This window comes from Lissotriton vulgaris, chromosome 8 (genome assembly GCF_964263255.1).
Source record: "Lissotriton vulgaris chromosome 8, aLisVul1.2, whole genome shotgun sequence".
NCBI lineage: Eukaryota > Metazoa > Chordata > Amphibia > Caudata > Salamandridae > Lissotriton > Lissotriton vulgaris.
Window position 1 is genome coordinate 1,214,403,705 of NC_141696.1, and position 26,861 is coordinate 1,214,430,565.

The window sequence follows — 26,861 nt, forward strand, 5'->3', positions numbered from 1 at the left end:
TAGATGTTTCCCAAACAGAACAACAATGTAAGTAAAGAGAAAGTCACCAGCTATACTGGGGATAACCTCTGTCGGTATTATACTACTCCTGACTTATGAATGGAGAATGCATGGGAAAAATACATTTCAGAACTATTTTGGACAGGAAGTCCCAGTACACCTTGATATCAAGTTGTATCCTAAATCTACCTCATGTCATTGTATATTTTTATGTTAATACTTTATGGCTGTATACCTAACCTACCTCATGTAATTGTGAAGCGCTCTGATATCCAAGGGTCACGTTTGCGCTATATAAAACTCTTTAAATAAATAAACTAAACTGTGGATACAAGGGTATAGTGAGGGAACTCTCCAGGTCCATCCAGGTTTCTTAGAGTTGCTAATTGAATTACACATTGGTTCCTGGACAAATCTCCAACAGGGGCAGATGTGGTGCATTTACAAGAAAAACATAACTCTTTTTGCATTGAGGCAAGGATGCATCAAAGAATAAATATATCTCAGGAACTCTGGAAACAAGGTAGCGCTGCAGGCAGTGCTAGTTCAGGCACAAGGAATACTATAGCTCAGGAACAGGAATTGAGGTAGAACTACAGGTAGTTACTAATTCAGAAACAAGAATAGCTACAGCTCAGGAACAGGGATCAAGGAAGCACTGAATGCAGTGCTACTTTGGGAACAGGGATAGCTGTAGCTCAGGAATCAAGATAGCTTCGTTAGCAGTGCTAATCAGGAACAGGAAATAGCTATAGCTTGGGAATAAAGAGACAATGCAAGTAGTGCTAATCAGGAACAAGGAACCCGCTGCAAATCAAGAACAGGAACAAGAAATGAGTATAGCTCAGGAATCAAGGCAAACCAAAAGCGCAGGAAACAAGGATATCAAAAGTTCAGGAACCAAAGGTCAGTCTCACCAGTAGACCGCTACAATGACCAACTGTTGACTGAAAGGAGCTGGGGCTTAAAAGATCTCACAGTAATACATGCATCAGGTGTGAGCAGGCTAGCATCAGCTAGCCACATGCGAGTTGGTTTATGAATTGTTGGACTTCCACTGCTATAATAACTGCAGGTCAAGGCAGGGGTGGAGACGAAGCAGTGAGCAAGGAATATATTAATTTGCACTCTACTTTTCCTCATAGGATAGCCAGAATACTCCATAGTGCAAACAGCTTTTCGGGGTTTGCACTGTAGGCAGATAGTAGCATCAAATATCTACCTGTCCCACTTTAATACTAGCCACTCTACGTTGTGGGCTGAAAGGCCTACTTAGAAGTGACTTATTCATATTTAAAATTGTTTTTTCCCCCGTCAAATAGGTTGTTTCTACAAATCACACTGCAGGTTTAAACTGCAGCTGTCGGACACAATTGATTGGCCAGACCCCATATTTTGTGAAAATATCAAGGACCCCCTGAACCAATTCTAGGTAGATTCCTAGGACAGGAAACAAATCATCAATGCTTTATCATTCCTAGACAATCATGAATGCAACACGGTGTACCAATCAAATGTAGAGTCGGACAACACAATTAAACATTTCCTATATATGATGACCAATAAACATATAATTACTACTATCAATGAATAAAAAAGATTGAAAAAGTCAGAATTAGTAGTTTTTATTTATGTGAAAAGATAAAAAATCCTCACGAAAAGATTCACATACTATCATACATAAATTGTTTTCATAATCAATTGTATTCTTCATCAAATTAACAGAACATTGCAATCAGGAATAAAACAATACTGTTAAAAATAAATTATATAAAATGTGGCAAAAATTAAATCTTTCAACGCGCGTTTCGGCGTGGGGGGGATGCCTTCTTCAGGAAAGCCACGATTAAAATCTATTTCAACAAAGGTACATAAAAAACGAATATTAGATTAGCATTTAAATGTTACTTTTTGATCTTCATGTCAAATTTTATATAAAACTTAAAATTACACAATACACTTCAAAACTGATCTATCTCACAATGCATTTTTTAATAAAACAGCATACAATTATTCTGCCTCCCATTAATTGGACAACACTCAAGAAATAAATTGCTATCGACAACACCCGACAGTAACTTGTGCGATACTCCATAGTGTTCCATGTGATTGTATAAACGTTATATTAAAGGGGGGGATGTAGGGGTGTTTGAATATATATATATAAAAGCTGACATACCTATTAGCGACTAGTATTATGATACAGATTAAACTTATTAGTATTAGTTTTAGAATACCTGTAGGTTTCAAGCAACTCGTATATTGATGATACCGAGTAGCTGTAGTCCGGACATAGATGGTAGAAGCGTCTGGAGTGTAGCAAAACTAAAGAGGAAGGGGACATATTTAAGAAACCTTCTGTCCCTCTCTCAAAATAGAAATAGTTACATTTTAACTTTTGTTGATCACAAGACCTCGGGAGGTTCTGCCTATGTATAAAAAACGAGATTACCTTATATATATATAAAAAATCGATAGTCAGCCTTGTTTAGGGCACTGTGGTTCTGATAAATAATCTTGACACGGTCGATACTGATAATACCTGGAGACCTTTCGTCGTTAAATCTACAAATTAATACATATTATAAGTAAATAAAGACATATGAGCCTTATAGCTGTCACGTTTACTTTTCATATGATAATGATTACCTTTCTGTAAAATAATATTAGCTTCCTCCTACGTCTGTCTCAATATATTTAGGGCGCAACACCTTGATTTCTTTGCTCTCCTCTTCGGAAAAATGACGGAAGTATAAAAAGCGGCTTCTAGGATAAAGTCCGCAAAGATATATACTTTAGAACACATCTATATATTAATGTCTCCTAATGGTTAAAATACGTTGACAACACTAGAGAAGGTGAAAAGTTGGTATACCTAATGTTTACCGTAATCTCACTTCCTTAACCGTCTGTCAAAGGTCCGTTGTATGCATCACTGATGAATTGGACCTATTCTCAAATTGAGAATTTCGACGGGCGACGGGAACCGGGATTATGCGTCTAAAAGAAAACATATGAACAATCGTCTAAAGTAGGCCATTTGTATTATATAAGGCCTCTTGTTTATCTATCTTTTCAGTTAGAAACCAAAATAATACCTGATTTACGCTGTTATATTTTTTTCTCTTTTCCCGACTTAAAACTCCTGTCAACCAGCGTATCCTGGGTCGGCAGTAGCGTTATTTCAAAGCATGCAGACCGGATTGTCTGCAAGAGAAACGATAGGACTTAAAACTAGATCTGCGAGCCAGATTTCTTTTACGCATGGGTACCGTTTAACAACTCTGCCGGAGCTTACCCGAATTTCTTAGATGATGGATCTCATGTCTGGTGGACGGTCTCGAAAGTGGTGTGGTATAGACTTGGGGAAAGTTGGCGTTTATATCCCCGCCGTCTTAAGTGACTTGTGTTTTTTTGCTACGGATTTTTTACGCGACCTATGTGGCTATGTCACATGATTCAGTGGACCAATCAATTGCATCTTTCCACTTACTCAGATCTATAGGGGTCGTCTCTAAATTCATACGTTTTAATCCACACATAGATAATCCAGCAGAGATAAAGATCAGGAGGGGCAGCTTTTAATTCCTAAACAACTTACATGTTATGTGTTCATTGTATTGTATGATACACACATGAATTAAATGCTTTAATAAGATATATTATTCTCGATCCACAAATAATTTTAGGGACAATCTCTAAATGTATTCATTACTTTAAAAGAGTCCACACAGTCTCATTATAAATTCTTTCTTATCTATTTATTTGGGTCGATCTCTATTTAGTTTACAATATGCACTGAACCATTCTAGGATGAATAAATAGAGAAATGAATATTAAGGGTAATGCCTTCTAAAATAATCAATGTAGTTTTTTTGGCAGTAGGATTGCTTACTGCCAATAAATGTTCATCTATTTATATGATTTATATGATTGCATTTTCCCATGGTATATCTGAAGTCAGTCCCCTTTTGAACGTATCTAAATAAAAAAACAGACTACTTCTCGTTTCTAATCTTCTCACCTCCTTTTGTATCAGAGGTATATATTTTCTCCAGGATTCTCCACCTGAGATCATCAGAAGAGTGATCTTTATCCATGAAATGTTTGACTAGCGGTGCTGTTGCTTTTTTAGTTCTGATAGATGAGCGATGCTCACTCAATCGTGTTTGGATGGCTCGACCTGTCTCGCCAACGTACCCTAGATTACATGGGCACATTATTAAATAGACTAGATTCTGCGTCTTACAGTTCCACATGTCTGACGCATTAATAGTAATGCTATTGTGAGTCCATGATTCTCCTTCAAGTATAGAGTTACATGACTTGTATGAGGAGCATTTAAAAGTGCCTCTAATGGATTTAGTACCATTTATTGATTTCTGCACCATTCCAGTATTCCCATTAGAAAACCTGGAATGCACCACCCAATCTTTTAGATTTTTATTTCGCCTATGGGCGAAGAGTGGTTTTGTAGTTTTTTATCATCACTGGGGTTGCTGTTCAAAATATGCCAGTTCGCATTTACGATTTGCGTATCAACCGATGAGGATAGCCTCTCTCCAGGAATTTTTTTCTCATAGTTGCAGCTTGTACATCATAATCTTTGAGATTAGAACAATTCCTTCGTACCCTTAGGAATTGAGAAAAGGGGATATATTCTTTTTGATTACGTGGGTGGAAACTACTAAAGTGCAATATGGTATTTCTTGCTGTGCTTTTAACAAATAGGTAGGCTTCTAACTTACACACGTTATTCCTAATCATAATGTCCAGGAATTCTACCTGAACATTACTTGTGTGTTCAGTAAACTTAAGGTTTACATCAGCCGCAATGATCCACTCTAAAAATTCAATCAGAGAGTTCTTCCCATTGGTCCAGATAAAGAAGATGTCATCTATATATCTGGACCAATATCAGAACCACAGTGCCCTAAACAAGGCTGACTATCGATTTTTTTATATATATAAGGTAATCTCGTTTTTTATACATAGGCAGAACCTCACGAGGTCTTGTGATCAACAAAAGTTAAAATGTAACTATTACTATTTTGAGAGAGGGACAGAAGGTTTCTTAAATATGTCCCCTTCCTCTTTAGTTTTGCTACACTCCAGACGCCTCTACCATCTATGTCCGGACTACAGCTACTCGGTATCATCAATATGCGAGTTGCTTGAAACCTACAGGTATTCTAAAACTAATACTAATAAGTTTAATCTGTATCATAATACTAGTCGCTAATAGGTATGTCAGCTTTTATATATATATTCAAACACCCCTACATCCCCCCCTTTAATATAACGTTTATACAATCACATGGAACACTATGGAGTATAGCACAAGTTACTGTCGGGTGTTGTCGATAGCAATTTATTTCTCGGGTGTTGTCCAATTAATGGGAGTCAGAATAATTGTATGCTGTTTTATTAAAAAATGCATTGTGAGATAGATCAGTTTTGAAGTGTATTGTGTAATTTTAAGTTTTATATAACATTTGACATGAAGATCAAACATTTAAATGCTAATCTAATGTTAGTTTTTTATGTACCTTTGTTGAAATAGATTTTAATCGTGGCTTTCCTGAAGAAGGCGTCCCACCCACGCCGAAACGCGCGTCGAAAGATTTAATTTTTGCCACATTTTATATAATTTTTTTTACAGTATTGTTTTTTTCCTGATTGCAATGTTCTGTTAATTTGATGAAGAATACAATTGATTATGAAAACAATTTATGTATGATAGTATGTGAATCCTTTCGTGAGGATTTCTTATCTTTTCACATAAATAAAAACGACTAATTCTGACTTTCAATCTTTTTTTATTCATTGATACTAGTAATTATATGTTTATTGGTCATCATATATAGGAAATGTTTAATTGTGTTGTCTGACTCTACATTTGATTGGTACACCGTGTTGCATTCATGATTGATTGCCTAGGAATGATAAAGCATTGCAGACCCCATATTTTCCTTGTCACACTAGTGGATGGCAAGGTCCATGCCATTGATGTACTTTCTACATCATATGCTGTGGCCTTATTGAACGTTAAGTATGCATGGAAGAAGTTAGATAGTTCTGCCAAGTTTTAGGAGCCCGAGCACATACTGTGGTAACAGGACAGCAGTGCGCCAATTTGTTTAAAAACCAGCAATCAAATATAGCAAAAAATGTGGTTGACCACGTAAAACGGGGCACTTTCTCCCAGTTCTAAAAAGGTCCAAAGTTAGGATTTGCACAATAACATGTTACAATTTGTCATGCTTGACCTATGTCTAAACGTGTGGAATAGTTTCAGAAACTGAAATGAAAACGGACGCCCACGTGACGGGTGCCTATACTGCTCCATGTTGCCACTTCCAGGGGCGGTGCAAAACTGTCACAGGGTCTGATGGGGCCATCTATTGGCATGGGTGGGGGAGCACTTACTGCAAAAGTTCCAGATCTAGTCTGGTGCCTGTGATAATTTAATAGGTGGGGAATATGCGGTTAAAAATAGCATCCACCACAAAGAGTGGTCTTAATGGTAAGTAATGTGTTCCTCTTGTATGTTTTGAGGCTCTTCAACCCTTCATTTAAAGCCCCTGACTCCTAGACATAAAAACTTTATTGCTCTTGCATAGGCAAAATGAAGAAATATATTGCTGTTTTGGTTTAGTTCTTACACCAGCAGCCTACTGCTTATGTATTGCTTCTGCGGTCAGGAAATGTGCTTGTTCTCCGTCCCTTGCAAAAGAGAGAGTTGATGCATCCTGCGTCTGTGGAAGCTGGGGGTTGTATGGTTTAAGCTCTAAAAAGTAGGTTCAAGTTCAAGAGCTCTATGCCCTATATTTAATCTGACGTGGTCCTATTACTAACATGGTAGCTTAGCTAATCAAGTTTTTTTTTTTTTTACTACAGCAATAGTCACTTCCTGCATCTAACAGTATTTGATACTCTGCTGTCATCCTGGGTCTTAAGAGTCAGACATCCTATGCAAAGGATACAGCTGGCTTATATCATATGTACAGGAACGCAGCCAATCTCTGTCCTTTCCGCTTTTCCTCTCTCAGGTGGAGGCACAATTGGATTGTATCATAGGACTAAATATGCAGTACCAGACTGATAAACTCTTCAAAATACTTTACGCTGAAATCCATTTTCTCTAAAGGATAAATAACCTAGGCAACCGGAAAACCCTGAATATTTTTTACAATATCTGGTGTTCCCTCTCTCTAGAAGATCTCAAATACTCTGCAACACTCCATTTATTGGTTTGGTTGTAATTTAACACGAAGATTTTGACAGAACACCTGTGGAACTACTGTTCCAGAGAATTCAGCTTCATTAATCATCTTTCCTCTGACTAAGCTTATAATTGTTATTGGCTGCCTCATCATGAATAGGAATTCACATATGAAAATAGGCAATTGTAGAAAGAGACGGGTCCTAATAATTGTACCTCAGTTCTTGAAATATATCCCAATTTCCAGAGATCATGTGCAAAATTCCATGTTGTATTTCCAACCAAGTGATTGGAGTGATAATTGTAAAGGAACAACCAACACATGTTGACTGTCAGGCCAAGGGCTTTTTTCGGAAGTCGAATTCAGTAGTGATTAGACCATTGCCATCCATTCTGACAGCCCACTTAGTCAGAACCTTTCGTATGCATAAAGTAATCTGACTATCCATTTATCCCATACTGTTATCTACAACAGGTTTATAGTTGCACTCACTCTTCCTTACGGTATGGTCGGTATAGTACTCTATTGCCTCAATGGACTAGTTCCCGGCTTGGGAAATACATAAAACATGTCTTTCTGTTTGAATTTCTAGCACTGTGAACTTCACAGGAAAAATGTCTAGGAACTTGCAAACCACTTTTAGAAATGACCAACTCAACATAATTTATTCCTACGATCTTAAAACTATATAATATCACTGGCAGCAGAAGAAAGGGTCCCCAAGTGAAACTGTTCTGTGTCATCCAATAACTACTTTTGAAGCAAATCATTCTGTTTTGAGCAGCATAGGTGGTACACATGGACTTGCTTCCTGTAGAAAGAGATTTAAAGTCCATGGTGTTTTATTCTGTGACTCTATGGCTTTGCTCATTACTTTTCTGTCTTTCAAGCTCCTTTTCCTCTCTCTCATCACCCTATCCTCTCATCACTCTTCCTCAAGTACCGATATTTTTTGCCATCTCTATGGCTGAAACATTGTTTGGCAATATCCATCTTCTTTCAAACTGAAGTGCATCAGCAAACATCAAGTCAACATTGTGGGTTTATGAACCTTTAGACACTGCACATATAAGCTGTTCAGGGCAACATTGTCTTTTCATTGCTTCTGTGTTTGACACATGTTGTTTCTTGTGGTCTGGACTGAGGGGTGATTATGGCGAGACCAGTTAATATTTTTGGTTTAGGTGGGCATTGTGCTTGAAAGAAAGATCAGAGGAAGAATCTCTTGAGAGGGTGTTCAGTTGAATTGCTTTGTGAGACTTTAGGGATTGTGATCTAATCACAGTGGGATATTGGAGCGTCACAAGCTTTTTATTTTGGATAAAGTACTCCTTTTTATTTTTGCTTGTGGAATTTGATTGCTATTTCACAAAGGTCACTATTTGGAGTGTCGCTCAGAATATAATGTTCTTGTTGCACACCATATGATTTGTTCAAAGGAAAACTTAAAATTAAGAATAGTTTTATAAGAGAATATTATATGATTGCATTTGCTGACTTGATAGATATTAATAGTGACAAGTCATGTATGTTTCTTTTTTTCAGGGGCATCATGGATTAGCTGGGGTTTTGTAAAAGGAGCAGAATATACTGGAAAAGCTATTCACAAAGGGGCTTCAAAACTAAGGGAGCACATTCAACCAGATGAAAATCCCACTGAAGTAAGCCCAACTGTTGCAAAGGGATTAAATGTGGCAAAGCAAGCAACTGGCGGTGCGGTGAAAGTTAGTCAATTCTTGGGTAACTATGAAATGTTATACTCGTCATAAAATGTGGAAATAAAGATGTGAGCAAAGTGGTTGTAAATGTCAGTTACATATGAGTGTGGCTAAGTGATTAAAAATCAAAATTTGTGTTTGCCATCTGTGGCAAACTTGATACTGTTTCCTCTCAAAATATTGTATTAGGAGTGGAGATGCACCCAATGACTTTTCATATCAAACATCTACATGTCTTTATTTTTTTTCAAACCAGGACTGTTACCTAAACGCTACCCAAAAAGTATTTTCAATTTTTATCAGTAAGGCTTATTAATAAATATAGTACTGTCTCTTCTTATCTTTTTTGCATTTGTTTGCATTCTTTTATGGCCACGCTTCAGGATAACGTATAGAAATCATGAGACAACCTACCCATACTGCCTACAGCTCCCACGACGCAACAGTTTGCTTAGGCAAGCCAGTCAACACACGCATGCTGCTCCTGTGCCATCCGTGATCCATTGGCTTTTCAGGTGATATTCAGGCATCTCTCATGGATATGCCTTTCTACGAGTCTCACATTTTTGATGATAAGTCTGACTTTGTCCTCAAGCGTTTTTAAAGAAAGCAGATATACTGTATTGACTACCTTTTTTTTCCCCTTTAACGGGGTTTTGTCACTGTCAAGGTCCACTGTCTCAACAACAGGTACCCCAGTCATTTCAGGGTCTGGGTAGGGGATCTAGCAGGTCAGCTCAGGACAACAAGGGGAAGAAACTTCCCGGCCTTTACGGTAGTAGCCGTCAAGATGCTTTTGTTTTCCCTGAGCAGAACATGACCACCCGTGGGAGGCAGGATCTCTATTTTTCCATGGATGGAAAGCAGTTGCATCCAACAGGTGGGTTCTGCCGATAGTCCAAAGGGGCTATGCCTTGTCATTCCTTTCCATCTAACAGTCTATTCCACTTACTTCAGAGCAGCTTTTGTAGTACCATTTCTCTATTTTTCTGTAGTCCAGACTCTTCCGGAGAAAGGAGCCATAGAGCGGGTCCTCGCCGCGGTAATCAGAACTGGGTGCTGTTCCCACTATTACATAATGCAGAAGATTGGCATAGACATTGGCTCTATTTTAAATCTTCAACCCCTCAAACTCTTTCCGCGGAGTGAAAGTTCAAGATGTGCACACTGGTTCTTTCTGTCCGGGAGACTGGATGGCGGTGTTGCATCTGAAGAATGCCTATTTCATGTCCTCTCACCGTAGGTCCACAGACTCTACCTGTGGCTCAAGGTGGGCCACAAGCATTTTCAGTTTGCTGTGCTCCCTTTTTGCCTCACCAGTGACCCCCTGGTGCTCACAAACGTGATGGCAGAGTTCACAACGCATCTTTAGAGGTTTGCGGGTACCAGTCTTCCCCTTTCTCTGCAACTCTCTTTTGAAGGTAGGCTTGCCACGGGCAGTCGTATACCACCTCCAGATGACCGCAAACCTCCTTACATTGTTGGGGTTCACAGTCAATGTGCCAAAGTCATACCTGATCCCTTTAGTTGAAACCATCCTGGATATGTTGCATTTTCGATCCTTCCCTCTAGAACGAGTCCAGAATAATCAGGGTATGATCCGATGTTTATGCCTCAGTACTTAGTCTCAATAAGGATGGTTCTGAGGCTTCGCCACTACTGGGGAGGTCAAGTGGGAAAGGTGCAGATAGAGCACCTGCATTCTTTTTTTTTCTCAGTGACCCCTGCCCATTTGCTGGCAAATGTCCTGACAGGTAGGGTACCAGCCCTGAGCTGGAAATACTTCTTCCTGTCAAATGGTTTCTCAATGAAATCCCAGTACTGTTCTAATGCAGGCCTTGTCTTGAATTCTAAAAACCGGCCTGTCAAATGCTTTACTGAGCCACTAGAGCATACTGTTACCATTACCATATCACAGTACATCTCCTTCAAGGTCTTCTTTGACGGAAAAGGAGCATTGAGGGGGATCGGCCCATAATTCACTCAGACCTAGGTTCACCAACAACGACCTGATCTCTCTCAACCATTTAACCTTATGAAAACGATCAGTATCCGTTACATCTTTGAGACCCTTGGCATAATGTGCAAGTTCAGCCGTACACCACAGTCTTCGCCAATATAAAAGGGGGCGGAGTTTTGCCAAATCCATTACTGCTTTCCTACCCAGGTCTAGCAGCAATGGGCGCATAGGTGTACTTTTCGGGACACTGGTGACCTTTCGAAGAAAGGAATTTTCAGCTACAGATAGGGTAGATAAATTCGTAAATCACCAGAGCTCCACTCCGTAAAGAGCGGAGCTTAGCACATTCATGCCATAGATCTCCATCAATGGGCTAATCGGCTTGGAGAAAGAAGATCTAAATTTAGCTGCAAGGACCCCGGCCTGCTGTTTATGCTTTAATGTGGCCACGTCAATTTGTTTAGACCACCCCATATCTGCCTGTAGCGTGACTCCTAGGTAAGTAAATGCATCAACTTTCTCGAGGGGAGCATTATTCATATGTACCTTACCCCCTAAATGATCTATGCTCATTAAAAGACATGAACTTTGTTTTTTCCGTATTAATTACAATGACCCGGATGGAGCAGAAATCCTCAAACCTACTCAAGGCTTTTTGCAGACCACTGGGAGTTTTGGAGACGATTAAAGTATCGTTCGCGAACATGAGGATAGGTGTATGTTACCCCAGTATTGGAACTTTCATAGGTTCCCATGCTTTGTATCATTCCCCGTCGCCGGAATGGGAGTCTCGGTAACAAAAATACCATAGCTGTAGGTACAAAAGACAATGGAAAAAGGCCTAGGCCTCATTCCCTTTTGTAGCATATCACCCTCTTTGTGTAAAAGAGACCAAATTTTGGCATCAGCCAATCAGAAGTGCCTCACCACTTAGAACCTTCCTGAAGTAACCTCAGAGCCTCAGATTTTCTTCCGCACGTTGTGCTTAGGGAGTCTCCTTTGAGCTCTGCTCAACTTCTACTCTTATAAAGGTTTTACTTCAGAATTTTCTTCAGAATCTTTCAAATTCACTTCAGGATGTTAGCTGTCTTCCAGGATGTCGGATATTGTGAAGAAAAAAACCCTTTTCAAGCCTTGTTCCTTCTGTGGCAAGAAGAGGCTTTTTGTGGAAGATAAGCATAAGGATTGCATATATTGCCTCTATCCTGACCACCAGGCTGCTGACTGTAAGATCTGTCGCACCTTTTCAGCCAAAACCCTCCGGGACCGTGAGGGTAGGCTCTTGACATGGCTTCAAAAGCTAAAATCCAGGAAGGATACTGTCTCAAGTGACAGTGACGAGGCAGCGTCGATGGCTTCTACGACAAGGTCAGTGAAGAGGGGTAGGGGTTCCCCTTCATCTTCTTTGGAAAGATCTTCAAAGGCCTCAAAAAAGACCCCCAGTGAGTCTGAGAGCCAAGGTCCCAGCAAATCTCCTCACAAGAGTGTAAAGGAGAGGGAAGGACCAACTACGTCTACCGGTGAGAAGACTGCCACAGCCTTCAAAACACCTTCATCCCAGTCTTCTGAGAGGAGTTCAAAGTCCTCGACGACGAAGACGTCGACGGCGGAGGTTCAGTCGACAGAAACACCTAAATTAGGTTTGTCGTCGTCGAAAACACCGTCGACAGGAAAGCCACCGTCGACGGCCGAGTCCTCACCGTCGACGGAGAAGCTGAAGACGCCGACGATGAAGGGGCCGTCGACGAAGGAGTCGACGTCGATGGTGCCGTCGACGACAAAAGTCCTGTCGACGACGAAAGTCCTGTCGACGGCGAAGGTCTTGACGACGAAGGTCCCGTCGACGGCGAAGGTCTTGTCGACGACGAAGGTCCCGTCGACGACGAAAACTACTATGGCGTCGACGATGATGGTGCCGACGTCCATCATGACGACGATGTCGACGACTACGGTCTCGTCGACGAGGGCGTCGACGACTTCTACTGTGACTATGTCAACAGCTGGCGTGTCGACAGTTTCATCGTCGACGACGCCAATCTCGACGACGCGAATACAACCGTCGACGACGGAACCAACAATATTATCCACAGAAAAGAGGATCACCATTTCTGTGACAAGGATCACGCCAGAAATGACGTCTCCAAGGAGTGTATCTCCTCTGTTGCCGACCATGCTCCTTCAGGAGGGAGAGTCAGAGGAGGATGAACAGGATACTTTCAGCTATGCCAATAGTCCCTCCCAGCTTTTTGTCAAATGCCAGGAAACGGATTCAGAGGGCGAATACGGCCAAGCGGAGGTTGGTCGTCTTCAGATGCAGCAGCAGCAATCTGAGCAAGGAATGGTTACAGTTCAAGCATCTTTCCTTCAGGATCTGCATAAGATGCTGCAAGACTATAAATCTAAGGCGAATAGGCCTTTTCCAGTTTCGTCAACGCCTACTACGCCCACAAGGGCTCCGGCTTCATTTGAGAGGCCTACTTCTCCGGCTCCAGCTTCCCCTCATCCTCAAACGTCCTTTCAGCAGGATTCCTCGGGACGACAAGAGGGCCATGATGATGATGATGATGATTCCTCGGATGAGGACCAGCAGACTGATCATATCTCTAATCCTGATACGGAATATGATGAATATGTCATTGACAATCCCTCATCTCCAGTTCCGGACCCGGCGGACTCCCCGCCAGCGGACATTGGGGGTTTCCATCAGCTGATGGAGAGAGCTGCTGCACGATTTAAATTGGCCATGCCCAAAGTCACTACAGATTGTTTCTTATATGACTTTAAGGAACCCTTTCGGAAAACTACTAGGTCCATTCCTATTGTGGAACACTTATGGAAAGAAGGCATAAAGGCTATGAAACACCCAGCGACGGTGGTCCCGGTGCTATCGCGTCTAGATAAAAAATACAAGGCGACCGATGATGCTCCTGCGACCTTAACAGGTCACCCAAGGCCAGACTCTGTGATCTCGCAGGCGGCGCGGAGAAAATCACGCAACCCTTCTGCCCCACTGACAACTCCTCAGGACAAAGAAAGGCGGAGGTTGGATAACGTGGGAAAAAGATTCTCCTCTATGGCAAGTTTGCTGGTGAGAGCGGCTAATGCCCTAGCAATCCTGGGTAGGTACGACCGCCAGCTCTGGTGCGATGTGGCCCCGTACCTTGACCACCTGCCTCCGGAATCTACGATAGAGGCAGAGAGGCGACGTCGATGGAAATTATCGACTGTGCAATGAATATTGCCACAACGGCATTCTGTTCATTGGCTGGAGCGGCAGTACTTCGTCGCCAAGGATGGCTTAAGGCTACCTGGTTTCGGCCTGAAATCCAGAACAAGGTCTTGGATCTCCCCTTTGATGGAGAAGCTCTGTTCGACAAACTCATTGACGAGACCCTGCAGGACATAAAAAAGGACACAGAGACTGCCAGGTCCTTGGGGACCCTTCAATTCAGAAAGTCTCCTTTCAAGGGATCCAGAGGCAGGGGTGGTAATTACAGAGGATCCTTCCAACAGCAACGCTATTCCACCACGGGCTCAGGTTCCCAACAATACTGCCAGCCTTATCAACAGCAGCAGGGCCAGTCTACCAACTACTCCAGGCCTTACAATAAAGGAAAGCAAGCTGGATGAGGACGGGATTCGTCCAAGCGCCAATAGCGTCCTCCTGGCTCTTCCTACTGGACCCTCCTTCAGGGAATCATCAGTTGGAGGCAGGGTCAACAAATACCTTCACAACTGGTCCAGGATAACATCGGACCGTTGGGTGCTCAACATAATTCGGAAAGGGCATACCTTGGAATTCGCGCAAGTCCCTCCACCCAAAGCCCCGGCAGCCACTCCATCGAAACACCAGCGTCTCCTTCGGCTCGAAGTTCAACAGATGCTCCGGAAGGGAGCGATAGAGCCGGTTCCCTCAAACCAAAGGGGTCAAGGATTCTATTCCAGGTTCTTCCTGGTGAGGAAAGCGCTAGAGAAGTGGCGCCCCATTTTAGATCTCAGGGAGTTAAACACCTATCTCATCTCCCTGTCCTTCCGGATGGTGTCTCTCCAGGACATCTTGAAGCTTATCAGCCCGGGGGATTTCATGGCCACGCTCGATCTCGAGGATGCCTATTTCCACGTTCCAGTTGACCCAGCACACAGAAGGTTTCTGCGATTCACAGTAGCCAAGAGACATTACCAGTTCAGGGTTTTACCCTTTGGACTCCGCTCAGCCCCAAGGATTTTCACAAAGGTGCTGGCGCCAGGAGCAGCTTTCCTGCGAAAAAATCATTTTCAGATCTTCCCCTATCTGGACGACTGGTTACTGAAAGCTCCGTCCAGAGAAGCAGCGCTGAAGGCTGTTCAGGCTTGTACCAATTTATTTCAGAACTTGGGACTCACTCCTTACAACGAGAAGTCTGTCCTAGTCCCGTTCACAAGAGCTCGTTTCCTAGGGGCGATCTTGGATTCGAAGCTCTCAAGAGCCTTCCCTACTCCGGAAAGGAGGCAGAAATTACAAACCATGGCCCAAGACTTACAAACAAATAAGTGTCTTTCAGTACGCCGCTACAAGTCTCTGCTGGGAGTAATCTCGTCGTGCATCCCACTAATTCCTCATTGCCGACTAAGGATGCGTCCTTTGCAGGAGCAACTAGACAATCAGTGGCAACAGGTCCACGGTTCATTCGAAGACAGAGTGACGATCACTCCAGAGATGAAGGAAGCGGCCTTATGGTGGACAGATCAAAACAACTTGTCCCAAGGTCTATCCTTCGCAAACGACCCGTCTCCACAAGTGGTAACAACGGACGCGTCATTGGAGGGTTGGGGAGCGGTGACGCAGGACCTACATGTCAGCGGTCACTGGTCACCCCAGGAGAAACACCTCCACATCAATCTGTTGGAACTCAGGGCGATACGATTGGCTCTACAAGCTTTTCTTGCTCGCCTGGAAGGTTCACAAGTGCTAATCAGGACGGACAACACCACGGCCATGCACTATGTGAACAAGGAGATAGGAACCAGATCGCGCCCATTGTCGCAAGAAGCTCAGCAGATCTGGGAATGGGCAATCCTTCACAGGATGTCACTGAAAGCAGAACACTTGCCGGGTGTCCTAAACTAAAACGCCGACAGACTGAGCAGGTCATCCTCGATCAGCCACGAATGGGAGTTGAATCAGAGAGTCTTAGAGCAGGTCTTCAGCCTGTGGGGCAAGCCGGACATCGATCTTTTTGCCACTCCGACCAACAAAAAATGCCGGTCTTACGCAAGCAGGCTTCCCCATCAACATTCACTGAGAAATGCGCTTTCGATAGCTTGGTCGAAGACATTTGTCTACGCTTTTCCCCCCATTCCCTTATACCACGACTGATCAGGAAAATCAAGGTGGAGCTCTGCAGGATGATCCTGATAACCCCGGCTTGGCCGAGGCAGTTCTGGTACATGGAGCTCCATCTGTTGTCGATAGCTCCTCCCTTACCTTTGAGGATTCTGCCGGATCTTCTCACGATGTCCGACGGACAAATTTGGCACCCAGACCCACAGTCGTTACACCTGACTGCATGGCTCCTGAGCAGCGAGAGTTTATGAACCTGCCCTTGTCAAAGGAGATTAAGGAAGTTCTGTCTCAAGCAAGGGCTCCTTCAACGAACAGGACTTACCACCTTAAGTGGAAAAGATTCTGTTGTTGGTGTAGGACACAAAGCATTGAGCCTTTCAATTCCAAACCTCATCAGATCCTACCTTACTTGCTGTCCTTGGCCAAGTCGGGACTAGCTCATTCATCAATTAAGGTCCATTTGGCTGCTTTGTCACGGTTCAGAAGGACAGGAACCGGTCCGTCCTTGTGGTCTTCCAGGATAATCAAGCAATTTCTTAAGGGCTTGTTCAGGGTCTATCCACCGGTGAGACCGCCCCCTCCTACAGGGCATTTGAATTTGGTCCTTTCTCAACTCATGAAGGGTCCATTTGAACCAGTCCATCGTTCTGACATAAAATATATTTCGTGGAAACTGGCTCTCCTTCTTGCTCTCACGTCAGCTCGGCGTGTTGGAGAACTACAGGCTTTGACCATCCAAGAGCCTTTCCTTCAGTTCAAGAGAAACACTGTGATCATGAGGACTAATCCTAGGTTCATGCCAAAGGTTCCCGCGGATTTCCACTTGAATGAACCGGTCATTCTAAAGTCGTACTTCCCTCAACCTTCTACGCCAGCAGAAAAAGCATTGCATTCGTTGGATGTACAACGATGCTTGAAATTCTATTTGGAACGGACTAAAGATTTTCGAAAATCTTCTCAACTATTTGTAGCCTTCGGGGGTCCTAGAAAGGGCCTTCCGCTCTCCAAACAAGGTGTTTCGAGATGGATCCCGAGTGCCATTCTACATTGCCACAAGGCTGCAGGGAAACTTCTAACTGGGAAGATCTGAGCACATTCCACAGATCTGTGGCTTCTTCAACAGCCCTTTTCGCGGGAGTGCAGATTAAAGATATTTGCAGAGCTGCTACCTGGAGCAGCGTGCACACCTTTACCAAGCATTACTGCTTGGAATCTCTACAACAAGATGATGCAGCAGTAGGACAGGCTGTCCTGAGGAACCTCTTCCACTAAGGGTGAGCTTTCCTTTCTTTCCCACCTTCCGTCTTTCACATTTTGTATTTTATGTCATGTTGCCTATTGCTATAATTTACGATGCAAAATGTGATTATCTTGCCAACTGCTTGCTATTCTGATACAAAGCATGGGAATCTATGAAAGTTCCAATACTGGGGTAAGAAAACAAGTTACTTACCTGTAACTTTGGTTCCCCAGTATTGGTAACTTTCATAGATTCCCATGCGCCCACCCACCTCCCCGAGGAAAGCTCAGCCTACTACAGATATGGTGTCTAAGTACACAACGGCTACGAAAATCTGAGGCTCTGAGGTTCCTTCAGGAAGGTTCTAAGTGGTGAGGCACTTCTGATTGGCTGATGCTAAAATGTGGTCTCTTTTACACAAAGAGGGTGATATGCTAAGGGAATGAGGCCTAGGCCTTTTTCCATTGTCTTTTGTACCTACAGCTATGGTATTTTTGTTACCGAGACTCCCATTCCGACGACGGGGAATGATACAAAGCATGGGAATCTATGGAAGTTACCAATACTGGGGAACCAAAGTTACAGGTAAGTAACTTGTTTTCTTCTTCCGCCAGCATCGGGGCATCTGAGGGGACCGCAGAGAGGAAATCTGCCACCCCGTTAACGAAGAGTGAAAACTGGGTTGGTGCGAGCACACAACCCTGACGCACTCCTCTGCTAATGACAAATGACTCCGTAACCTCACCCCTGGCCCCCCACCGGACCTGCGCATGGTTACCCTCGTGTAAGCGGACGATCAAGGATAATAATTCAGAGGACATCCCCATCTCACTTAAGACACGCCACAGCCTACATCGTGGCACTAGATCAAAGGCTGCCTTCAGGTCCACAAATACCGCGTACAGGGCCCCTTTCCCCCAAACAACTGTCTTCCAATAGATATTAATAAAGCGGAAGACCTGATCGATAGTACTTGCAAGAGGTCGGAAACCCGCCTGCAGTGAAGTAAGGATTTGCTCATCTTCCATCCATGACTGCGTTTTTTGCAAAATCAGTCTGCCCATGATCTTTTGAATGGAGTTCATAAGACTAATTGGCCTGTAATTTGCTGCTACAGATTTGTCACCCTTCTTAAATACTGGAATTATCTCCGCCCCTTTCCAGGAAGCCGGGATTGGGGCACCACAGGCAATTGCATTTTCTAAATGTCTAATATACAATCGCCAAGAATGTTTATGACTTAAGAAAACGTCCGCAGGGATACTATCCATTCCAGGGGCACGTCCCGGTGTAATAGAATCTAATGCCCGATCCACATGCACTAGTGTGAATATCCCACTAGTAAAAAAAAGAATGGGCATACGGGTCAATGTACTGTTCGTCCTCCAGGGAAGCATACTGGGGTTCAAAGTATTCAACCCATAAGTGATGGGCAACATTGTTCGGCGAGGGATCTGGACACTGCCCCCATCCCACTTATACGTGTCCCAAAATACTTTAGAATTTCGGGACACTCATGCTTCCTTAAGCTCCTGCCATCTTGCCTGGTCCCAGAGTTTTTTGGCTTTTTAACTGCTTTCCTATAGGAATCCCGCGCCGACCTCACTCTTACTGGGTCCCCAGCATCTAGAGCTGTCCCCAATGCCCTCAGAGAAAGGCGACATTTTACATTAAACCACCCTTCCACTTTCTTGTACCTGTCTTTCTTAATATTAGCAGGTTTGCAGAAGAATAGTTTTAGCTGATCGAAGAGCGTAGTATGCATCTCCGTAACCTGGGACAGCAAGGTCTGGCTTCCCTCACCAGTTCCCCACACTTCCAATACCCTGTCTACCTCCTTATTCATGGCTATTAATGTTTCTGGAAGTTCAGAAACGTTTCTCCATTTCAGATGTCGCGTGTCATTAGTTAGTGCCAGCTCACTACCCCCTGCCTCTACCCTAGTAGATAAGGCTTCTCCAAACAGCCCAGTCATTGTAACAATAAGTGGGTCATGATCGCTTTCAGCACGAGTGGTAACGACCATATCCCTTACAAACTGCACAATGACAGACTTACTAGCACATAGTCGATACGACTCGACCTGAGACCGTTATTAAAGGTGTTGCCCCCCCGCTTATCAGACAATGTTCACCCATTTACGGCTCTCAGCTGCTGGCCTACACACATCCCCTTCATTTGGATAGCCGCCGCTGACCATTTCTTAATTGGCTCAATCTCCAGGGTAGGTATGCCCCATTTTACATCTTCATCCTCCGTGAGGCACTGATCCTCAAGCCCTAGTGGTTCAAACATAGTGTTAAAATCCCACACGACTATTGTACCAGTGTTCCTCGGCATACCATCCAACAACCCCTCCAGGTCCGCTACAACTTCCGAATGTCTCCCACCAATGAAGCCTCTTGCATAGACGTTAAAAATACACAAGCTAGGACCCTGCTCTGGGATGATTTTTATTGCAAGGATATCAATGTTATTTATGGGTATTTGGGATACTTTGCATCGCAGTGTCTGCCGTACCCAAACCATTAAACCCCCCATTGCTCGGCCCTTTGCTTGTTTTACCGCGGGAACCTGAAAAGTGAGATACCCTAGTCGAAACACGGGCTCTACCGCCCAAGTCTCTTGAAGGAGACATATATCATGGGCTTTGATGAAGTCTGACCATTCGGGAAGTACTAGCTTGGAGCCCAGCCCTGCGATGTTCCAGGATAGTAGTGTCGCACCCTATAAACCCTATAAATACCACGATCCACTACCATGGAACAGCCATCCTGGACAGGTGATGGATCAGAACTCCTAGTCAGCCCCGAAGTCGGTAAAAATCCATTAGCCCCAATTCCACCAGGGGATCTTGAACTACCATCAACAGGGGCTGTGTTCACTATAATCCTGCCAGGCGGGGTATTGATTAAACTAGGAACAGCATCAACCAGATCGCCCAAGTTTTGATCAAAGTGAAGGGGGTTGACAACTTTCTGAACACATACTGGGATTTGATGACTAGGAGTGATTTGATTTCAATCGCACTCCTCTAGGCCAGATAGAGCATCATACCTATTCCCTGTACAGACACCAAAACCACCCCCAGCCCATTGGACAGACCCACTCCTTCCTACCTGGGCATTCAAGGGACCTAGGGAAGTGACTGGGTAAAAATAAGTTAGCGGAAATGGTTTGATAAGGGAGTCCGTACCATGATAATCCCAGCTACAAATGTGCTCAACAACTCTGGTATCCCTGAAATTAATGATAATACTATCCCCCTTTATAGTTTTACATCTTGACCCAACCCAATCCACCCTTCTTGCAAATAGAATTTCAGCCAATACCCTAGGGGGTAGGGACCGATTCGTGTTGAGCCAGTGGATACACTTATTTTTCAAGTCTGGATAATCCTCTCGTTGGCCTGGTCTTAGTGAGGGAACCCCCGCCAAAATACACACATATGGAACAGAGGCCGGGGGAAGGTCTATACATGGAAGACAGTCTAGCGATGGGTCATCGGACACCCTTTTACTACAGCCTGGGTGTTGGGTCCCCAAGTTCGATCCACCCACCCCTGATCCTTTACCACCCGGTAGCCGCACTCCATTGATACCATCCAAACTGGTCTGAGGGGTTGGGTCACTAACAGTCATGGATGTTTTACTTCTCGGTACCGATACCAGCGTTGACTGCATTGGAGGGTTAGAATTTGGGATAGCCTCAGAAACGCCCACATTCCCATGCCCACACCTTGTACTAACCACAGACCCACCAATGCCTTTGGCCTTAGCCCCTGCAGCTTCAAGGGTTGTAAGTCTCTTTTCGATGGAGTCCAGTCTATTATAGATTGGAATGCAAGACCTATAAAAAAGCTGTTCAAGTTTGTCCCACGTTTCTGTGGCCAGTCCAATGGAATGTCCATCCTGGGTGGCGTCACTGGGTCCGTCACAGCTGCCATCGGGGACAGAACCTCAGTACTATTATTTAAAGATGTAGATATAACCCCAGGAGTTTCAACTAGAGCATTTGTCTTCTTAATTTTAGCTTTTCTTCCCTTATGGGCTCCACCCCAGCGCTTCCTTTTGGTCACCGGTATTGGTTGTACAGATTTTACACCTCGCGTTGGACGGGCCCTTACAGTGTTCTCCATGGGGTCAAGCAAAATACTGCGTTCTATGAAACCAGTTCATACATCCTGCATATTACCTTGGGTGGGGCTTGAATGGGCAGACTCCCCATGGGCTGAATGTATGAGAACAGAATGGGTACAGTGGTTCACCCTAGCACCTTCACTGGTACTATTATGGGAACGTTAGACCAATTCATTGTAAGGGCTTCATCAATTGTAGCCCGTGAAATCGACCGTACAGAGAAAAGGCTGTCACTGGATCCTGCTTTTAATAAAAGGTCCTCAATAGGACCGCTGGCTAGGGTGGTGTCCCCTATTACTATTCCAGGCTCTGACGCTCCCCTAAGTGAAGCTGCTGGGGTGAACCACCTGCATTCAGTTCAGCCTGCTGGAGTTGCAGGCCGTTCACTTAGCATTGAAAGCTTTCCTGATATCCATGCTAGCTCAGGTCCTCTCAGACAAAACCACAGTCCTGTTGAGTGGAGTGGTGTCCCGGATTCTGTGCCAAGAGGCCCTGCACCTCCGGGCCTGGCTGAATCATAAGGGCATCTCCCTGATCATACACAACTTTACATGATATTTAAATACAAGGGTGGGCAAACTCAGTTGGCAATGCCTAGCAAATCACAAATGGCAACTCCACCCGTAGGTGGCTGAGGCCATCTTATTTTTTTTTAACTTCTTTTTATTAGCATTTTCACCAAGAACAACAACAGCTTGTTACATAGCACTGAGGACTAAGCATATTACAACTTATCCACATCTCTTGAGCAGTATACCTATTGATTTTTGTTTCCACCTTTACGACTCGCATTACGATGTTATAATCTGATGCCAGGTAAGATTGTCACCAATTTAACCCTATATGGTAGTCCATTGAAGGTGTCTTCCAGTGCGGGAAGTCAGTCAGTAGCGCCCCGAAAGTCTGTGGAGCGTTTCTGTCAAGTATCTGTTGTCTGTGAGTTCAGAAGTAAGTAAGTCATTAGTGGCCCCATATATCTAAGGGTCTGGAGCTTGTTAGCAGTAGTTCTGAGTATGTGGTTAGCTGTTCCTAGCAGTATGTCATATCATGGAGCCAATCCTTGAACTTTGGGGCTCTACCATGCCCTCATAGACATGCCACCCTGCATTTGGCCACCAACAACCCAAGGGCATCAGTTCTTCTAATGGTTGCCTCTTCTGCCTCTGTATATCCGTGTATTGGTATTAGCGGGGTTAGGTTGAGCTGCGTTTCCCACCATCTGAGATAGGGCCCTGTCAATCTTACTCCTGAATTTAAAAACTAGTCGGCATGTCCAGGCCAGGTGAAGAAAGTCTGCCCCGCATTGGTCGCATCTATCATTTGGCCTCAGCTTGAACCGATACAGGCGCGCTGGGGAATAATACATTTGGTACAGGAATTTGAAGTGAATAATCCTTAATTTACTGCTAGTGATGATCCTTTCTGTCTGCTGTCAGCAACATGCCCACTTTTTGTCTTCAAGTGGATGATCTAACTCTACCTCAAACCTTGTCTGGTCTCGCTTTTTTCTCAAGTTGAAGAGTGAGGGTGGTGCGATCTAATCTCGATACTATATGCGAGTGACTGGCCGTTCGCCGCAGATTGGGTAGTGGGAGTAGTGTGTGTGGGCCCTCCGGGAAGGCTGAGGTGGCTGCCGTGAAATCTTGCCATATGCATGAGAAGAGGTCTAGAAGTGAGGGGGTGTGTCCATCACAAAAATCATTCCGTGCTCCGGAATCTCCCCTCATTGTATAGTTCCCCCATGTGCATATGTTGTAGCATCCGGCGACATATTATCTCATATGTGACTAGGATATTGTACTGGTAGTCCAGTGGCAGAGCAGGGAAGTACATCTTGTGTGCCTCTATTCTTTTCGTGAGATTTTTCCATGCTGCGTTTGTACACACAGTCTTAGAAACCTCTCCCCTCGACGTTTCACAGTCCGTCCCAAAGAACCCGGAAGGCGGTATATGATCCATGTACCCTGCTCCACCGCGAGATGTGCATGAAGGGCGAGGGTTGAAACCAATATAGCGCATATTGTGCTTGTGCACTGAGATAATATAGCTCTGGATCCAGAGACTCCAACCCCACTTTGGTGAAGGGTAATGTAAGGATGTCCCACTCAATGGTAGTTGGATCAGTTAGTTTCTCAGATTTTTGAAAAAGTAGCACCCCGAGTGGTGGGGATATTTAAGAAGCGATACACCAGGTGGGGGAGGATCACCATTTTCATTAACGATATGCTCCCTGCAAGTGACTGAGGCATGGTGATCCAGCGGTTAATGGAGTCTGTCAGGTTGTATAACACCCTCATGTAGTTGGCTCTCAATAGGTTATCTCTGTTTCTGCTAATGACTATCCCCAGATATTTAAGTTCTGACTCACGCCATGTCAGTGGGTATTCCGGCATCACGGTGGGGGTGTTGGGGTGAGTGGGAAGATCTGGCTTTTCTCCCAATTTATTCTTATGCCGCAGAGCTCCCTAAATCTAACCAATTCCACCGGAGAATTTTGTTTAGGCTTGTGTGGGGATCTCTAAGGCTGAGGTCATCTTTGAGGGACCAAGCTTCACCTGTTTGCCACTGCTGAGAAAGTGCAGTGTCCACACCTTTTCATGTTTGAGTTCCCAAGAAGTCTGTCTCTCGGAGATGCATTCTGGTTACAATTCACTTCTGGATTCCTGTATGCCTTCCCATTGCTACATTTCCTGCCCCAGGTTTTGAAGAAGATCAAGAATGAACAAGGCCAAAGTCATCTTAGTGCACCCAAATTGGGCCGGGAGAGTCTGGTATCTGGAACTTAAAAGGTATGAGCATCTGTCTTACGAGCAAACTGCAGCTTCGAGAGGGTCTTCTGTTTTAGCAGCTAGGCAGGGTCTTACACCTGGGCCTAAGCAATCTGCACCGCAATGCGTGAAGATTGAGCTTCATCAATTGACTGCTTTCAATCTGCTTCCCTCACAAGCGGTTGTCGCACTGGCCGGCATGCAGCTTTCTATAAACATTATTTATGCCTAATGCTGGGGCAAGTGTGTGGCTTGGTGGGCCAAAGGTAACCTGGTTCCATTGCAGACCAAACTGGCAGATATGTTACTATTTGTTCTGCCTATGGTCTGACAAGGACTTGCAGTGGGTACTGTTAAAAGTTACTTGTTGGCCTTTTTGTGTTTGCCGGACCAGACCCACTGTCCTTGTTTAAATCACCTTTGATACATTTTCTGAAATGTTTGTTCACATGTCCATCCCCTCCAAAACAAAATCCTTTTGTAATGTCACAGTTGGAGCTTAACATTGAAGATTTTTTTTCTCAGCACAGTAACATCAGCACATTGTGCGAGTGAACTTCGAGCTCTGTCAATCCAGGCACCCTATACTCTTTCTTTGCACCACCTCCACCCTTGAAAGAGATGGGGAGAATCCATTGTTTGGACCTCAAAAGATTGCTCACCTTTTGGACTATCAACTCTTTGTGGGGGTCTCTGGAGCCAAGAAAGGCAAGGCAGTGCAGAAAAGGGCTTTATCCAGGTGGGGGGTCTTTTGTATCAAGACCTGCTTCACGACTGAGAAGCGGCAGCCTCCTGAAGGGTTATAGGACCATTCCATCAGGTTTAAGGCTTCCACACTCACGTTTGCATGCAGAGTACCTGTCCTAGATAACTGTCAGGAAGGAAGGTGGGCATCAGTACACACGTTTATTAGCCACCACTTCTGTGACAGCCAAGTCCAACGGGTAACACATTTTAGCCTCTTGGTCCTGCAAGACTTTTTGGTTTGACTCATTCCACAGGTACATCTTTGGTATCTATTCTCAAGGTGAGGAATCTGCAGGTGGAAGTATCCATGAGAAGAACAAGTTACTTAACTTTGGTAACTCTTTCTGATGGATACAATATTTAACTGCAGATTCCTCACCAACCTCCCTCCCCATTCTGTGCAATGGCTCCTTCTCCATCTAGAAGGGTCCAAAATTAAAGATCTGCTCACCACGGTGCAAAAATGTTAAGAAACATCAGCGTTCTTGGGTGGCACCTATATGAGGCTCCAGTTGTTACTTCTAGGGTGATGCAGAGGTGACCCAGAGACACACAACGTCACTTATCAGCATGCTGGAGCAATGTGAAAAATCTTCCAGGTCCAGTCTGGCAACTGGCGATAGTCTAACATTGAGGAGTCTACTGATCTGCTAGAAACATCTAACTTCAGATTCTCTTCCAGGGGATCCTCATCAAAGTCATAAGCACTGAATATTCCCGCCCATGTGTGGGACCCCGGAAACAATATAAAAATATATATGTAAAAAACACATATATCTCGCTCCGTATATATGTACGTACATATATAATTTTTCTCACACCAATGCAGCCCCAAAACCAAGTCTAGACAATGTAAACACTTATATATATGCACAGCAATTAGTAAGGAACAAAAAACACATTAGGTCAAATAGTCCTTGAACTTTGTGTTTTAATGAGTAAAACCACTCCTAAATCCTGAAAATTGCTCATAAAAGACATTGTCAGCCATAGGCTACAGTGAGAAGCAAAAACACAGAAACTGAAAGCATTTTCAGCTAAAAACTGGCACCGTGCCTTTAAGGCAGCCATGACTCCAGGCTTCCCATCATGCCTCAGGGGTGACAGTTAGGTCAGTTGTTCTTTCCGGCTCCTTCTGTCAGGACCCTGGTTTAACAGCTCTCACCTTTTTTTGACTTTCTGTCAAAAATACTTGGTGATTTTCTACAATTTTTATATTCACTCGACGGCTTTTTGCCTTGGAGAGATAGTGCTACCTTTTTTAGCTCAAAAAAGGTTAATTTTTTGGTCAAAATGCCTTCACTTTGACTCCTGCCCATCCTGTGGGAAGAAGAAGGCTAGGACTGATACACATCCTGTGTGTATCCTCTGTCTCCCTGACTCTCATTCTGCAGAAACTTGTGATCACTGCAAGTCCTTGTCAAGAAGAACTCTCAAGGACAGAGAAAGAATCAGAATTTATGGACTTTCTGAGAGAGGTAGGTTTCCAAGGAGACAGAAAAAGTAGAGGACGCGGTCAACGTCGAAAGAGGTCCCGACCTGCTCTCCTTCTGCGTCGAAGATTCCACTGACGACGACGAGTCAACTCCCCTCGACGGTGAAGACTTAAGCGTCGAGTGGCAAGGTACCTCCGCTGCCGTCAACCCGGCGACGTGCAGCGTCAAGAGAGAGGTCGACGTTGGTGCATAGCAGCTCGACGTCGGTCGAAGCCTCAGGTCCAGTCTTCGATGTCGAAACCTC

At 44.1% G+C, this 26,861-nt stretch overlaps 1 protein-coding gene across 5 annotated transcripts in view; it reads left to right on the forward strand.

Annotated features, from left to right (window-relative positions):
- Window positions 1–26,861, forward strand: part of SPART (spartin) — a 410,240-nt gene that overhangs the window by 229,286 nt on the left and 154,093 nt on the right. For all 5 annotated transcript variants that reach the window (XM_086935094.1, XM_086935095.1, XM_086935092.1 and 2 more), the window contains exon 5: window positions 8,772–8,966. In XM_086935094.1, the coding sequence (XP_086791220.1) occupies window positions 8,772–8,966 (195 nt within the window). The remainder of the gene's footprint in view (window positions 1–8,771; window positions 8,967–26,861) is intronic.